Source organism: Callospermophilus lateralis, chromosome 6, assembly GCF_048772815.1.
Source record: "Callospermophilus lateralis isolate mCalLat2 chromosome 6, mCalLat2.hap1, whole genome shotgun sequence".
Taxonomy (NCBI): Eukaryota; Metazoa; Chordata; class Mammalia; order Rodentia; family Sciuridae; genus Callospermophilus; species Callospermophilus lateralis.
In genome coordinates, this window is record NC_135310.1 from 6,381,480 (window position 1) to 6,399,078 (window position 17,599).

General features: G+C 44.8%; 1 protein-coding gene across 2 annotated transcripts in view; it reads left to right on the forward strand.

Moving 5' to 3' along the window:
* Prkn (parkin RBR E3 ubiquitin protein ligase) overlaps positions 1-17,599 on the forward strand; it is a 1,240,480-nt gene that overhangs the window by 364,076 nt on the left and 858,805 nt on the right. For both annotated transcript variants that reach the window (XM_077109619.1, XM_076858057.2), the window contains exon 3: positions 14,842-15,058. In XM_077109619.1, the coding sequence (XP_076965734.1) occupies positions 14,842-15,058 (217 nt within the window). The remainder of the gene's footprint in view (positions 1-14,841; positions 15,059-17,599) is intronic.

Consider the following 17,599-nt stretch of genomic DNA (forward strand, 5'->3'; position numbering starts at 1 on the left):
ATGTTCAACATCTCTAGCAATTAGAGAAATGCAAATCAGAACTACTCTAAGAGTTCATCTCACTCCAGTCAGAATGGCAGCTCTTAAGAACACATACAATAATAGTGTTGGTGAGGATGCGGGGAAAAGGCACACTCATACACTGCTGGTGGGACTGCAAAATGGTGCTGCCAATATGGAAAGCAGTATGGAGATTCCTTGGAAAATTTAATCCATTTTTCTTCAAACATTAATTGCAAAGACGAAAAGATAAAGAGGGAACTTATGAATTAAAAGTGACATAAGAGAAAACATTCTGAAATTAGGGGTGATGGCTGAATAACTTTGCAATTCTACTAAAATGGCTGAGTTGTACACTTTAAAAGGGAGAATTTTATGGTCTGTGACTCATGTCTTTAAAAGCTTTGAAATAAAAAAGAAGCATAAGACACATTTCATCTAATCCCCACAGGTGTCCACTAGTGGATCTGAGTTCAAGCCAACTCGAAAATGGCTGTCTTTCTGAACGGTGGTGCCTGATGACATGGTAGACTCACTGTAATGTGGTCAGGGCTGTGATGGTATGTTTTAAGATAGATGCATGTTTGATAGGGATACATACCTGTCCCAGTTATTGAGTAAGTAATATCACATGAGATTTGCTTCAAACTACTGTAGAAATTGGGCAGTGATGGAAAGAGAAAGGGGGTGGAGCCCAAGCAACTCAGTGTTGAAAGAGTGAAGAATAAGCACCTGGGCATGATTATTCTGTTACTTTTGGATATGTCTGAAACTTTTCCTTGTGAAAAATGCTGTATTTTTTTTTTTTTAATTTATACATGCATTGTGTCTTTCATTTCAAATTCAACACCAGGAACTTGCCTCTCAGCTTGACTATTCCTTCTGCCACTATGAGAAACCTTCTTCTCCTTTGCTTTGTCCTCCTTTTTAATTTAATTTTTGATTATGAAAAATATTTACATGACTCTAAAACTATGTATGAAGTCACATTTAGGGAAACATGGATCTCACCCCTCTCCCATCATTCCCTTATGTTAGCCTCCGGGAGATAACTATTTTCATTAATTTTTATCTTTTTTATGCTTCTATTTCCAAAATAAAGCTACACATGCATATTATGCATATTCATAATCTTCTTTGCTTTTTGTACAAATATACCATGCAATGTACTCTTTTATGCTTTTACTTTTCTTTACTTTTAAAAATTTCACTCTGTCAGTTGACCAAAGTCTTCCTCAGTGTCTTTGCTCACAGAACTTGATGCTTCTGGAAGGACCTGTGGGTTGTGTCTGATAGTTGGCTAGTATAAAGAACCCCATAACATGACTGTGAATGTGTTGTTTCATAACTGTGGGGGAGGGTGATTTTAGGGTACATTCCTGGAATTGGAATGTGGGGCCTGCGTGGTACCCTCACGTACAGTTCTGTTCCCTTGTCCCTGCGACAGGAACACACATTGTTGAGAGGCTGTTGTGGAGCTACTGAAATGCTGACGGTCTGAGTGGTGTGCAAGGAGACGGGGCCAATCCTCTTCCATCTGATTATAAGTTAATCTCGTTACATTGTCATCTTTTAATATTCATCTGTATGTTGTTTGTAACTTCTCATCATGATCCATTTTTTTATTACAGATTTTTAGATGTTCTTTTTCTAGTTAAAGAGTTATATATCTTTTTCACAAGTTGAAAATATTTTTTCCCAATTTGTTATTTATCTTTGCTGATGGTGTGTTTTGTCACAAAAAGACTTATAATATTTTTTGGCATACTTAAATTTATTAATACAGCCATCCCTCATGTTCTCTGAGGCATTAGTTCCAGAACTCCTGCAGATATTAATATCCACGATGTTCAACCTCTTTATATAAAATGGCAAAGTGTTTGCATAGAACCTATGAACATTCTCCAATATACTTTAAGCCAGCTTTGGATTGCTTATCGTACTGAACACATCATAAATGTTATGTACATAGTTCTTATTTCATATTGTTGAGTATGACAAGGAAAATATATGTCCATGTTCAGTACAGAATTTTTAATATTTTCAAGCCATTACTGGTTGAATCTGTGGAGGCAAAACTCATGGGTGCAGAGTGCCAACTGTGTTTATTGCATCCTGGTTTGGAACCATAGTTGCATGAATTAAGGTTCCATTCATGCTCCAATGCCAGAGTTTTAATAAAGGGGCTTTATGTTATGTTTATTATCTTCCATAGTCACTCCCTCTCTTTGCTTCTTCCAGAAAATTTTTACATAATCCTGCTTGGTTATTTTTCTATGTGAACTTCAGAATCAATTTATATATATTAAGAAAAAAACAACACTACTTTTTGTGGGGGGAGAGAGTAATGGTGATCATATTGGGTTATTGTAATGATATTCTTGCTCATTTGTTTTATTCCCCAGAGAACAAAAAGTTATCTGATAGATGCCCACAATCAAGCAAATAAACATCACATTTACATTTGCTTATAGTTGTAGAATTATAACTATTATTCTCTTGGAATCATTTTCATAATTTTTATCTAGTAATATATGCACTTCAGAGTCTTTGAACTTCTAGCACATAATTAAAATTTTGACAACAAAATTTCAGTAGCATGTTCTATATGTAAAGCAAACATGCCATAGTTTGCATGAAAGTGTGTATGTATAAGATACATAGATGATTAATAATAGAGATATTGTACATACCAGGTTTATGGTAGGAAGTGTAGTTGGTCTTTGTTATATGGATATTAATCTGTATAATTTTTTATTCCCACATATATTATTTTAAACACATTTGAAATAGATTTTTACCCCACAGCATGTTGTTCAGCTTTTCATTGCTGTGACAAAATAGCTGAGGATACCAGCTTAGAAGAGGAAAGAATTATTCCATCTAATATCCCAGAGGTTTCAGTCCATGTTTGGCTGGTTCCAGCCTTTGGACCAAGGTGAGGCAGAACACCAAGGCTGGAGGAGAATGTGACAGAGGGGAACTGCTCACTTCCTGGCAGATGGGAAGCAGAAAGAGAGTGAGCATGAGAGTAGGGAGGAAGGGGCAGGAGAGAAGACGTGCCCTTTGAGGGCTTGCCAGCGACCTAATTCCTTCAACTGGACCCCACCACTACAGTTTCCACCACTAACCAACAATGCCATCAAGTGTGAATCACTCAGTGGTGGCTTCATCCATCGATGAGGGTAGATCCCCCATTCTACCTACCCCCCAAAACTGCTGCTTTGAGAGTGAACCTTCAGCACATGGGGCCTGGGGAGCACCTCATATTCAAATGGTAACACAGATTTTCATGCATTTTTCTAGCTAAGCCTGAATGTCCAAAAATAGTTCTAAGAGGTTCTGTGTCCTAGTCCCCCCTCAATGAGACCTCACAGTAAAATTGGATTGTATCAACAAATTCTTTATCTTTGCCAAATTGTTCTCTTCTTTTTGATTCTTTCATCCTGAAAGTGGGATTAACTGTGCATCCTGTGAGGGTGCTTGCCTCCTTTCCCATTGTTCTTTGGTGTATTGCAAAAGAGCTGCTGTTTCAGATCATAAAACCAGGGGAAATAAAGCGGCTCATGAGTTCTTCACTTAAAATTTGTTTTCTATCACTGACTTTATGCTGCTCCAAGCATTTTTATACATTTACAGAACTGCTCAACACAGGCAAGGCTTATAAATACCATATGCCTTTGGGCATTCAGCGTATTGCTATATATATGTTAATTCAGAGACCTGTCCTATAAAGATATAATTGATGTCGCGTTTGATATTGGTAGTGTCAATGTCTGACACTCAATGCCTACATGTTCTCTTTCTCATTCATAGTACAATATGTTTTCCTTTATCACAACCCTTGAGAACAGTTCTCAGGGCAGACAGAGTCTTCTTCCTCCTCACTTAGCAGTGAACTCATCCTTCATAGCTTTGATGCTAATTAGATTTAAAGTGTTACTGAGCAGTTCTTAGGTTGTGGTTCTGAGAGTGGAGAGGATTCTTGGTTCCCTTAGGCTTCTTGGGGCCCCTACAGCCTGCCTGGCTAGGTAGGTGTCTTATCTGTCCTCACTGCTCTGAAGTCACATGGGTCTCCGCCATACCTGTCAGGTTGACTTGGGTGGAGGCTGCAGAGGTGTGGGTCTTGAGGATCTGAAGCTTTGTGGCCAGAGTGGAGTGTCTCATCTGGTTAAAGAAAGGCCACCACTGAGAAGCCAGTGGTCAGATGCCCATCCTGCTCTGCCCTGTCCTCAGATCTCCACCTTGACTATACTTTACAAACACCAAGGGAGACGATTCAGAATGCACACTTGAAATGAGCAAAAGACCGGAGAGTCAGTTTAGAAACCCCATGTGCAATCTTGGCTGATTTGTTTAGTCTTCCTGAGCCCTAGGTGGCTCTGTTAAACACTGAACATAATGCTTGAGAGAATGTTGGTGAAAGTATTAGGTGGGTATCTTGGTCCATTTGTGCTGCTATAACAAAATGCCTGAGACTGAGTACTTTATAAAGAACAGAAATAAATTTATCATAGTTCTGGTGGCTGGGAAGTCCAAGGTCTAGACACTGGCTGGTGGGTATCTGGTGAGCACTGCACTCTAGCCCCAGGGCGAAGGCTTGTTGCTGCATGCTCTGGAGGGGACAGACTCTGAATTCCCACATGGCAGAAGGGACAGGAGGGGGAGCTCACCTCCTGAGGCCCTTATATAAGGCACTGATTCATTCCTGAGGCAGAGCATTCATTAGGCAATCACCTCTAGAGGCTGGCCTCTGAATCCTGTTGCATGGGGGATTAAGTTTTAACATGAATTTGGGAGGTGACACTCAGACTGCATCAGTGAGATTAAATGTTACTATTTGTGAGAAAGTTCTGTGAGCTATTAATATTGTGGCTCACAAATGTTAGGTATGAGTCTGGCTTACCACATTGTAGCTGTTGTGACCTTTGATGACTTAACTTCCTCACTAAGATTAAGAGGTGGATGGAGCGCCTGTCTGACTCTGAGGCTGAGCAGAGTGAAATGAGCAGACACCAGGACCAGCAGCCGGGATGCAGACAGCTCAGAATATATTGGGTGGCATAAATACTGTGATTTTTTTCTAAATTCTTCAAAAGTACTTATTGAGCACATACTGTGTGCCATGGGTAACTGTGACCATGTGATTTATCTTTCAAACAGGGAGACTTTTGGTAGTTGAAGGGGGAGCTATTAACAGCTGGCTTTATGGAGTGTTCCCCTCCTGTATTTGACTCTGAAAGTATTTTACTCCTGCAGTAATAAATTCCAGCTTTTCTTCTCCACTCTTGGGCTTCCCAACCCTACTTTGGCACACCCTGCTCCCTCCGCCTCAGTGCCTTTCCCTCCTTCACTGGCTTCCTAGGTTGCCACGGTGATGCTGAGTAAACGTGGTGGCTGAAACACCAGCTGTATTCTCCCAGTGCTGGAGGCTAGAACCCAGAAGTCAGGATCCTGGTGAGGTTGTGCTCCCTCTGAGGTCTCCAGGAGGGGATCCCACCCCCTCCTCCAGCTTGTGGAGCCACGGAAGTGCAGGGCTATGTCCTCACCCACTGCATCCCCTGTGACCCGCCCCCCGCCCCTCTGCGTCCTCCCTCCTCTTATGAAGACATCAGTTGGATTTAAGTGGATTAACCCAAATCCAGAATGAGTCACCTCCTGGTCTTTAATTGTTTCTGCAGAAACTGTTTCCCTAAAAGGTCACTTTCTAAGGTTACAAATGGTCATAAATTTGGAGGAGATTCTCTTCAGCCAACCATGCTTCCTGTAGTTACACAAAAACAAACAAACCAAACAGTCATAACAAGACAGAGAGGCCAGTGCTTGCCTTTCCCGTGTGCACGTGCTCAGTCTCTGATGTCGCCTGGGTGAGGGGCTGAGCCCTGAGACGGCTTCTGAGCTGTTTATGAACACCCTCCTACCCGAGGGCCCTGGGAGAGGAAATGCTTTCCAGGAGTCTCTCGCCTGGGGTTCTCTTGCTCTGCTTTCTGTTTCCTGCCGTCACCCACCCTGAGAACACTAGTGGAGGGTTTCAGGCATAATTGACACCATCCTCAGTATCATGATGCCATCTTGTGTGTCTTCTCCATCTGTGTGGAGGGAGAATCAGTCCTTTGTCCACCTGCCTGCCACTTAGTGGACCTCTGGAGAATATGGGGTTCAATTCTATCCACAGTTTTAAGTATCCACTGGGGGTCTCTGAACAGATCCCTGTGGATAAGGGAGGGCCACTCTGTCTAAATCTGTGGCCTGACATGTCATGTGGGATTCTCATTAGCTTCCCCCACACTTTGGGGCACTTCCCTGGGTCTCCTAGTGGACTTTTGTACTTTTCTTCAATTGACTTATCAGTAGCAAAGACCAATGAGCCTTTGCGAGCTTTCCTCGTATCCGTGAGCCCCAGGAACGTTTGTACTATAACAATGGGAAGGCCCTGTTACCAACAGCGTAGGGGATCCATTACAGAAGTTCTACCAGCTGAATGTAGAAGAGTGCTCCCTTCGACGACAGTGTTTACCAGGTATCTTGGAGTCAAACTTAAAAGCTGAGTGGTCCTGGTCATCGCCCTACACGGTGGTCACCTCACTCACCCGCCCTAGTGCCTATGGCCCTACCTGCTGCACTATTCCAGCATGAGAGCCTGGCTCCCAGGGGTCTACTTGGTGTGGCCATGGCTTTACACATTGTTTCTCCTGAGTGCATGATCAAGAATTAACTGGGACCACCAGCTGAGGCCAGGGTGAACGGTGTGCATCTTGCTTGCTATCCAACGTCACAGCTGGGAGTTGGTCCTGGCCCCACAGGGGCTCAATGCCTTTCCACTGGTTATGTCTGGAGGGCCCCTCAGGCAGGTGAACTGCTTAAAGGTGTGGGAGGGGAGCAGGTGCATGTTTCGTTTACCTATGGGAAAGGAGTTGTTGCACACGCCATCCTAACACACCAGATTATGAAAGAGGAGCTGACACAAGTGACAATGTGTTGTGTTTATATCTGAAATTGAAACCTGAGGCTAGAGCTTAAGAAATTTACAGCAGAAGGGTGAGACTGCTTATCTATCTGAGTTTTTAAAATATAAATACAAGTACCTGCTTGTGCGGGTTTCTCCCTGGACACTGAAGAGCCTGACTACTTACTGCCCCTCCCACATCCCCCACCACACCTTAACACCATGCAGGTATTCAGGCTTCACCTAGCGGCCAAGGGAAAGGTCTCCCTGGGATCTGCGGAAGGGTACCTGTGTGATGGTGCTTGGCAACGCATCTTGATGGCAGGAAGACATCTTAGGAACTATTCATGTTTTAGAATAAGCCATCCCTGTGGTGTGGTTTACCTGTGTCTCCCAACATTCATGTGTTGGAAACTGAATCCTCAGTGCCACAGTGCTGTGGGGTAGGCCTGGGGGAAATGTTTAGGTCATGAGGACTCTACCTCAAGAATGGGTTAATGCAAAAGGTAAAAGGGCTGGGGGTTGCAGGTTCCATGTCTTGCTCTCTCTCACTTTCCCTTCCACCTTCCGCCATGGGATGATGTGGCAAGAAGGTCCTTGCTAGATGGAGTCCTCTAGACCTTGGGCTTCCTAGTCTCCATAACTGAGAGAAATAAGATTCTTTATAGATTACCAACCTCAGCTATCTGTTATAGCAATACAAAGAGAACTAAGTCACTCTGTTTATTTTTCTCACCTCTTTCCTTATTGTTTGTATATAACTGGATATACTTCCCCTAAGGGAGTTTTTAGGTTTTGGTGCTTTTTTCTAGGGGGCAGGATCTTTTTAATAATAGCCAATAATTCAAAACTGATACCACTTTAGTTTACTTCTGATTAATTATAAGCATCTTCTGGGTTACCCAATAGTTTAAAAACTTAAATTTATTTGATTCCAGGCCAGCTAGCAACTAATTATAACCTTGAACAAATCCACTCCTTTCCCTGTGCTTACTTGTATTGTTTCTGGGTCTTCAGCAGCCTGCCCTGGCTGTCCTACTTGGTTCCAGGGGGTGTAGCAGAACACTGTAGACTGGGTGGCTCTAACAACATTCATTGCTTCCAGCTCTGAGGCCTGGAAGTCTAAGTTCAAGGCCCTGGCAGAGCTGATGACTGGTGAGGGCCTGCCTCCTGGTTTTCAGACAGTTCTCTTCCTAAATGCCCACGTGGCAGAGAGCAGAGAGAGATGGAAAGCTTTCATGTCTCTTATAAGGGCATGGATCCCATCCATGAGGGCATCACCCCTAACTCTAACCCTGCCAAAGGTCCCAATGCTAATATTCTCACATCAGGATTAGGGTCAACATATGTGTTAGTTTTTTCATTATTGTGACCCAAGGACCCAGCAAGAACAATTTTGGAGGAGGAAAAGTTTATTTGGGGCTCAGGGTTTCAGAGGTCTCAGTCCTTGGGTGGCTGACTGCACAGCTTTAGGACCGAGGTGAAGAAGGGCATTGTGGCAGAAGAATGTCTATAAAGCATGTGCAGCGGCTTAAAAATGAGGCAATTTTGTTGAAAATGATCCATATGTATTTTTGTTGATAATATTTATCCTAAGTAGCAGCAAACAACAGTTGGGGGATTTTTCTTGCAAAGTTTACAGTTGAAAACATAGTGGTCTTAGTGGGTGTGGTTTTGACTTTCTGATAGCTGTTGTATTTAGGAAAGAGCAGACAAGGATGAGTCAATTCCAAGCAGCACTGATCTCCTTTCCTCCCAAATGAATCATTTACCAAGGCAGCTACATGCAGTGAACCCCCTCTTTGTCTCCTCCGGGGCCCTGGTATAGGTCCTAATGAGCAGTGAGAAGGTCCAGGTCTGGGGTGGGAGGGACGTGGGTTGGCAAGGCTCAGAGCTGCGTTGGCTAATTAGTGTGGGGCTAACAACCTTTGCCAGTAATTGTGTTACCCTGCTTTTGGCAACTGGAGAGGGGGCCTTTCCATATCTCTATGTAGCATAATATCTTTGATTATAATGGAAACTGGTCATAAGAAAAAGGACATAATTCAAAGACTAAATCACAAAGAATCTGCTTAAGTCTCTCTCTCTCTCTCTCTCTCTCTCTCTCTCTTTTTTTTTTTTTAATGAAGGATGAGGCTGAAGGAGTAGGTTTTATTCTCTCCCAATTAATATAAATTGGCATTTTGTGGTCACTGAACACTATGTATGGGAACTGGAGTTTGAAACCATGAACCAGTGAGACCAGTTTCTGATGGTGACTCTGCTCCTCCTGAGCCTCTCCAGGCTCATGGTCTTATCTGTGTTGTCCCATTGTCAAGAGCCATTAGCCAAAGGGTTTCTAACCATCATGTTAAGAAATACTTCCAAATGGCTTCCTAAAGAAATGTCTGTTTTTTTCTTGGCATAGAAAATACATTATTAGAAACCCTGATGGCCTTACACAAACATATTGGAAGTTATTTTCAGAAGCAACAAGAAAAAAAAAAAACATGCTGCAATTTGTTCATCAGAAAAAAGAAAATATAAGTCGTTATAAAAAGTGCTTCTTGAAAATTAACTAAGAAAGAATCTCTTAATGACAGAATAAATTTTAGAATTAAAATCTGACAATTAAAGTAGGAAAACTTTTATCTGATAATTCTTGGCTGACTATAATGCATTTCTGGGGAAAAATGTGTGCCACTATAAATTTAAATACAAATCCAATATTGTGAGACTTTACAGTGTACACTCAGCGAGCGTGAGAGGTTTCTGACAGAATGCTCGAACCCATCTTGTGTGGAGAACGAGTTTAACAGGCCTGGAGGACAGTAAGAACGGTGCTGAGGATATCCTGACCTACTGGCAGGCCACCAAAGTAGGCTCAGGAGGAGCAGAGGGGTCTAGACTGGGGAGTGGGCTTGTCAACCCAGGCTTGCCCGAGTAGGGAGTCCCTGGCGCTGAGAGGCACGAGACTGCACTCCCAGTCACCTGCCTGGACCCCGGGGCAAGTCCCTGAAGCCCTCTGAGCCTTTCATCACCTCCGCACTGACTGTGACAGTACCTGTGTGCTTGGAGGACCATGGAGTGGCTCAGGCCCTCAGAGGGAGTAGTATTAGGATCCAGTGATCACAGTAGGTTCCGCAGATGCAGTATTAGGGAGATGCAGTATCTTTTCTCTCAGGTGGTGCTGTGTGGGGACAGAAGCACAGAAGAGAGTACCCTATGACAAGCACTGTCATCCTGGGCGTTGGGACCTCACAGGGAGCTGACTTCTCTAACAGCTGGATCCTGCTTCTGCCTTTGGAATCACCTTGGACTCTGCTGGGCTTGTTCCAACCACCTTTGCCCTGTTCCTTCCATGTCCATATTTTCGCCGGGTCCTCTGGTAACTGCCACTGTCCCTACCTACCTACCTACCTACCTACCAACCAACCTTAAATCAGATTGAGCCGAGCTTTCTTTTGCTTCCTGCCTGTGGTCCCCTCCCGTGGCAGTTCTCTGCGCCCTCATTTTCCAGTTTCTAGCCCTTCTCCTGCACATTCCTTTGGACCTGGGCTGTTCCCACTTGCAGCTTAGTGCCCCTCCTCACCACTGAGCCCTGTGGACTCGTCCTGCTCCCCCGGCCTATCTGCACCTCCACTCATTCTGCAGATTCAGAGAAGGTTAAGGGAGGAGTTGGCAGCCTGCGTTCCCACCCTGGCTTCACAGCTGGGAGCTGGTGACACTGAGCCAAGTTTTAACTTCTCTTTGACTCACCTTCTTCTTCTGGGAAGTGGAACTCAAATTAGCAATGGCAACCACAATAAGTAGTGTGCAAACAGCCGTACGTGTTAGGCACGGGTCAAGTGGCTTCCCACACCGACTCTCCAGGGGGTTTTGGCTGTCACAGATGCCTTAGGATGGGCAATTGCCAAGAGCAGACTTTCATTCCTCATCTGGAAGACTGGTAAGTCCAGGATCAAGGTGCTGGCGTTGGGGCTCTAGCGTGGTGTCTTGCTGATGCTCACATGGCCAAAGAGCAGAAGGACAGAGGGGACAAAAAAGGAGGGAAGGGACAGACTGCTCCTCACACCTCCTTTAGGAAGGTGCTGAGCACATCTGTGAAGGCTGCATCCTGACGATCACTTGCTGAAGCCCCTCTCAATACTGTCAAGTTGATGATCGAGCTTCAGTGTCTGAGTTTGGGAGGACAAATCCAGATCACAGCAGATGGTAACAGTCACTCCCTTATGGAGCCATGAAAAGACAGTTATGCCTCAAAAACCCTGTGTACATTTTACCTTTATTGTTAATGTAATTATTGTTATAATGTATGAATGCTAACTGGTTAGAGATGATCTGTGTAACTCTCCATTAAGTATTTGAAAACATATGGATAACTTTTCAGTCCCAGTAATTGTTCTTGTTAGAGTAACATTATTCCCTTTTCTGGGGAATCTTTTAAGAATATTTTTGAAGAACATTGTTGAGTTTTTCAAGTTTTAATTATTTCTATCTGAAATGTTTGTATTCTAACAACAGACCATCAAAGAGACTTCTTTGGGGAGAATAAAAGACATTAATTTTTTTTTTGTATATTGTTGGATAATGGCCCATTGGATGAGAGTTGGTCATTATTTGACCTCCATAGATGTTTTATAAATGTGAACCATCTCCATATCAAAGGTCCGGTCAGAGAGAGCCCAGGTCACAGACCCTTCAGTCCCCTGGGTCTGCAGCTCTGCTTGACAGCACAAGACCCAGTGTAGACGATGAGTGCCTGCCTACCACCTTATTGGTTGGATCAACAAATTTCTATAAAGAGAAAAAGGAATGACATTGCATGCTTTCTCTCTGTGGGGCCATCTTATGGTCAAGCAGTGAAAGCCATATTGGAGCCCTGTCCTTTTCCTAGGGAACCTGAGGGGTTTCTCGTGTGTCGTGAGAGCTAAATATCGTGGGGGCTTTGGAGGGGCTACCCAACTGAAGTCGATCCGGTTTCTGGTCCATGGGGCATGTTAACGTGGCATTGAGCTGTGCTGGCGGCTGTGTGAGTGGACCATCTGGCACGGGGAGCTTTTCCTTGATCAACAACATTTTTTTGTGAAAGAGTCAAAAATTAAGCAATTAAAGATCTCAGAACCCTGGATGGAGACGGGAAAATATGTTCTCTAAATGTCAGTGTAACTACTGAAACCTGTCTGGGGTCTTTCCGTTCCCCTTTACAGCGCTACCCTGAGCATTAGGAAAATCTGGATCTGAGTGGACAGGGAGTTTTTCTATATTTGTCAAATTTCAACTCCTCTGAACGTGTGCTCAGGTTCCTCATGTGTTCCACAGAATCTGAGCGTGAGGGATTTTTTTAAATCAATTTTAAGATCACGGAAAGCTGGAATATTAACATAATAACAGCCACTTAGGTTACCTTCTCTGTATAAAGAAAAATTGAGTGATGGGAGCAAATAGAATAGAAACAAATAGAATGCTCAGGCTTTACTGCTGTACAAGAAAGGGAGCTCTCTCTCTCGTCAGTTTCCAACCACGTGTTGAGTTCTCTTCACGCTGCACATGTCCTCGACTCCCCAGAGAGTCTTCCGAGCTGAAGATGCTGTTGTCCATGATAGAAAATGAAGCCCGGGGTGGGGGGATAATTTCCCCAGTGTCACACAGCAGGTGACAACGTCCGCTGGACTCTTTCTTCTGCATTCCCTGGTTCCTGGGGTGCGCCGGACACAGCTCTTGGATGTGCGTGTTCCCACTTTTTCCTTGTTTTCCTCAGTCCTTCACTTTCTTAGTCCATCTCGTTGGCTCAGAGCACTGTGTGGGGCCTTCTGGCAAACACACCGAAGGGTGACCCACGTGCAGTTCTCAAGAATTTATAAACCAAGCTGGAGGATGCACACACACACACACACACACACACACACACACACCACGTACTGCTCACACCCTGCACTGTAGTAGGAGGAGCAGGGCAGACGAAGGCTGTGGGGACTTGGATGAGAGAGAAAGGCATCCCTTTCGTCTCCAGGGATGGCGTGAGTGGATCAGCCCTGAATGTGAAGAGGACGGTTTTTGCTGAATCCTGAGGGCACAGTATGGGTGCATCCTGAGGCTGTGCCAGGTCTGATCCTCCCTCTACTCCTCCTACTCTGGGCTCCTGGCCTCCGGCCTCTGTCCTGGTGTGCTGTGCTCAGGTGTCCGGGCTGTGTGGTTTGAAGATGTGGAAGGACTCAGGCCGGGGGTTTCTGCTGCATCTACTTTCTGTCTAGGAGCAGCTAAAAGCTCAGGGCCATACATTATGAGCCTCTTCTCCTGGGTCTGGGGTCGCCCAGGGTGTGCGTCCCAGCTTGTCCTCCCGGAAGACTCTGCTTCCCACATGGCTATGGCTGCCCCTGGGCCTCTCTGTGACTGGGCTCCGGTCTGCACTGGGTGTACTTCTGGGGCTTGAGCAGCAGGGCTGGAACCTTCCAGAGATGCTTTTTATAGGACCCTAGCTGCTAGAGGGCAGAAGCATGGAGAGGCCCTATTTCAGTCATTTCTATGGCCGTTCCCGGGGCCAAGGCTCGGGGCTGAGCACAGGGTCACAGAGAGTTTTGTGGTGTGTGCTGTTGAAGTAGGAAGTGAAGACATGAAGAGTGGTCGAGAACCCTCCACAGTGAAGAGAGGGACAGGTCAGGAGAACCCTGAGATGGAGCTCTAGAAAGCAGGAAAGCATGCACACTTGACCAAGGTGGGTTCGCAGACACTTCAGAAAGCTCACGTGGCACTCAGCAAAGACCCTCGCGTGTGCGGAGCTGGAGTGGCAGAGGTGGGGACAGAGGGCGTAATGACGAAGCTGTGGCATGATGAAGCCTAACGTGGAGGCGATGGCGGTGAATGAGGGAGGAGGAGGTGTGGAGGGAACTGCTGGCTCCTGAGGGTTACTCTAGGCACCTGGCTGGATGTCTAGGAGGAGGGGTCATGGCAGGGACTGGCCTCTGTTAGAGAGCAGGAGGAAAATCGGGTGGATGGAGTTTGGGTGCAGTGGGGGAAGGGGCAGCAGGACAAAGGGGAAGGTAGGTTGGACATGGGGACAAGGGTGCTGAACAGTGATCACTGCTGAGCAGCACTGCCCTGGGCGACCTTGGGAGCCGGAGGTGGGGGCAGTCAGGGTGACAGCGGGTGGGAGGAGGTAGGAACAGGACTGAAGAACACAGGGGGTGCTGGTGGCCCCTGGGTGGAGGCAGATCAGGAGCAGGAGTGTGGGGCGGGGTGCCAGAGAGTGACCAGGTCACTGCTTTTGAGAGGATTCTGTGACAGCAATGAGAAAGCTGGAGGAAGACACAGGGAGAGAGGTTATTATTGCTGCCATTAGTGTCCTTACGCCTCACACAGATCTTGTCTCCACGCTCTCCAGATGAGAGGGAATGGCAGGAAGTAGTTTGAAGCCATAGAGAATTGGGGTGGGGAGTACTGAGAGCCAGGACCCAGCTCTGTGAGAGGGGGTAGCAGGTGCGTGACAGTCCCTTCTCTAGTCCTTGTCTTAGTAAAAGACATATCACTTCTAGGGTAAATCAGTTTTAAAAGCATATTATTTGTACTGTGCTTATGCAAAAACTGCTCATGTGTATATAAAACGGTGAAAATTCATGTACCCTTGATTATTGCTATGGCTTTCTGTTGCTGTCTTCCATTTATCCCTAAATTTCCGTTTCTGACCCCACTTTGGTGTTGCTTTTCTAACAAGTACCATGTACAAGTGCCTTGACCCCCATGGGCAGGGGAAGTGTGCCTAAGTCAATCATTCACACCTGTCATTTTCCTGTCCCTTCGACTGCTGATGTAGACACAGTGCAAAAATGCCCTTGGACGTTCCCTGGGACCGAGGACAAGTAGCTCTTTGGCATTTAGTGCTTGCCATTTACTTATGTGTTTCCACCTCACTCCCACAGAACTGCGACCTGGAACAGCAGAGCATCGTTCACATTGTGCAGAGACCGAGGAGGGGTCAGGAAGCAGATGCACCTGGAGGGGACGAGCCTAGGAGGGAGCCCAAGAGCTTGACGCGGGTGGACCTCAGCAGCTCCGTGCTGCCGGCGGACTCGGTGGGGCTGGCTGTGGTTCTGGACACTGGCAGCAGGAGAGACTCGACAGCAGCCGGAGGCTCAGGTACTGTGATGCGTCTGTCCAGGGCCGTGGCAGTGGTTGGTTGCTCAGGGAAGTCTCTGTGCAGCGCGGCCTCCCCACGCACACGTCCCACCTCTGCCACGTTTGGACTGGAGTCTGAGTCACTGCAAGGAGGCCTCCTTAGAAGGAGAGTCCCTGGGTGTCACATGAGGGGAATACATGTATCGACAAGTGCAGGTGTCACATTAAAAGTGGACATCAGTATGGATGGCGGAGTGTTGGGACCACAACAAAACTGTGCAGTGTATTTGTTTGCATTTTGGAGGAGCTGGGGACGGCGGGGACTTGAGTAAGTTGTATCAGGGTTTGACTATGCGACCAATGTGCCTGCATGTCCTCCCATTTTGCTTTCTTCTGCTTCTTTCTTAAACTCTTTTAATTGATTATGTTTCTTCATGATTTAGAGAAACTTTAAAAAGTAGAAAAAGGACTTTGGAGGTAATTGGAGCCATTTGCAGGCTCTCAGCCACATGTCACAGTGTCAGTGAAATCCCTCCATGAAGGCCTTCGCTCTCCTGCGGCAACCCCCCACGAGCTTCTCTTTGATAAAGAGGTCAATGGGTCGATGCCTTTTTAACAAGATACTTGAGACTGGTGATTTATAGAGGACAGGAATGTATTCCTCACAATTCTGGGGCTGGAGTCCAACATCACGGCACTGACAGGCTGGGAGCCTGGAGGATTTGGCCCCTGCATCTAAGAGGGTGTCCTATTGGCACATCCTGCAGGAGTTGAAGGCTGTGTCCTCACATGGCAGAAGGGATGGCAGGTTCTTGAAATGATCCCTAGGCCAAAGAGACATATTTTAGGGTGGTGTGTTCTGGTCTCCTGTACACTCAAGGCGGGGTATTGTCCTGTTGATTTATGATAGTGAACCCTAAGTTCATTTTATGGATATTAATTCCATTCACCAGGGCAGTGGCCTCAGGATTTAAGCACCCCTCAAAACTCCCCCTCTTAGTACTATCACATTGGCATTTAGCTTTCAACAAGCATTTTGGAGGGGACACAGACATTCAAACTATAGCAGATGGTCATCCTTTTGTTATTTTGACAAGATTAATGTGTTTTTCTTACTCTCTTATTCTCCAGCATAAATAGACCAAAAATAGAACAGATTAATTTTGATTATGTGCACAGAAAACACCAAATAAATGATGTTACAGGTAGAAGTTTATGTGCCTCCCTCATGTAAGGATGGGTCAAGTAAAGATAGTCCTGGGCTTCATATGACCTTCATAGGGGCATCAAGTAACAGGAAATGCTTCCTGCTAAATTACTAAATAAAATTAAACACATTTTAGAAATCACAGATGTGCTTGCAGAAACAGTGGGATATTTTCCAGGGGCAAATGAAAAAGTGGAAACAATGCAGATCATGGCCATCTGAAGTAGAAGAGCAGATAAACAGTCAGTTTTATTCCTACAGTGGTAACACTAAAGGATAGTTAACTGACCTGGATATACATGTATTGACATTAATAAATCTCCAAATCTTAGTGTTAAATTTAACAAAAGTTTGTAAATCATAAATTCTAGTAAGATATGCATCATGCAAAATTTCAGAACATAAAGCCCAAAGCAATTGTATGCATTTTCATGGCTAGGGTAAGTGAGCACATAATACATTTTGTCCAGATAGTATATCGTTGAGAGTCAAAGATGGCATTGAAATATAATCAGAATTTATATACCTTTGAAATATTTATTCATTGACCAAGTTTGGCTTATTACGTAGTGGATTTATAAACTAGTTTTATGGTGTTATTTCCAAAAATTCTTTCTAAAAATGGAAAATACATTCAGTTGCTTTAGAGTACAATTAAAGCTTTCTCTTAATTATTTCAACATGAATAATATTAGCAGAATAATCATCTTGTGCACATATAAACACAAGCAGTTTTCTAGTATATCTGACTTTAGAATTTTGCTACTGACATTTATCTGAAAAATATTAAAATATAGTCTTATTATATTATCATAAAATTTCCTTTAGTCTTCAGAATTTTACTTCATGGTTTTGGAATTATTGACACTTTCAATTGACTTCTCTCTAAACCATAAAACTTTTAGTTAAGAAAATATTCTCTCTCTGGACTTGGAGAAAATTCTAATAAATGTCAAATATCCTCTTTATATTTTAAGTTGAAATGTGGAATTATTTCGACCCAAACAATTGATGGAATAAATTCTTGAAAAATTTTCATGGAGTGGGGCGTGACCACAGGTCTCTGTGGCAAGAGCCTGATCCGTGATCTCGGCCCCAAACACGGGGCCACACCTCACTTTTCGCCCCAGCTGGTGGCTGCCATCCTCCAGTGTTCTCTGCTGGGTGCTGATCTGGGCACCAACAGTTGGTGCAGTGGGTGACCTTGGTGTGTGGAAGAATTACCTGGGGTGCATGTTCCAAGTTTCTTTGGTGGCCAGAAATTCTTATGCCACAGTAAGAAGAAATTCTATACTTATTCCATAACCAGAAATTCCGACTCAATTTGGCCGAGGGTAAAGTTCCCAAATGCCAGT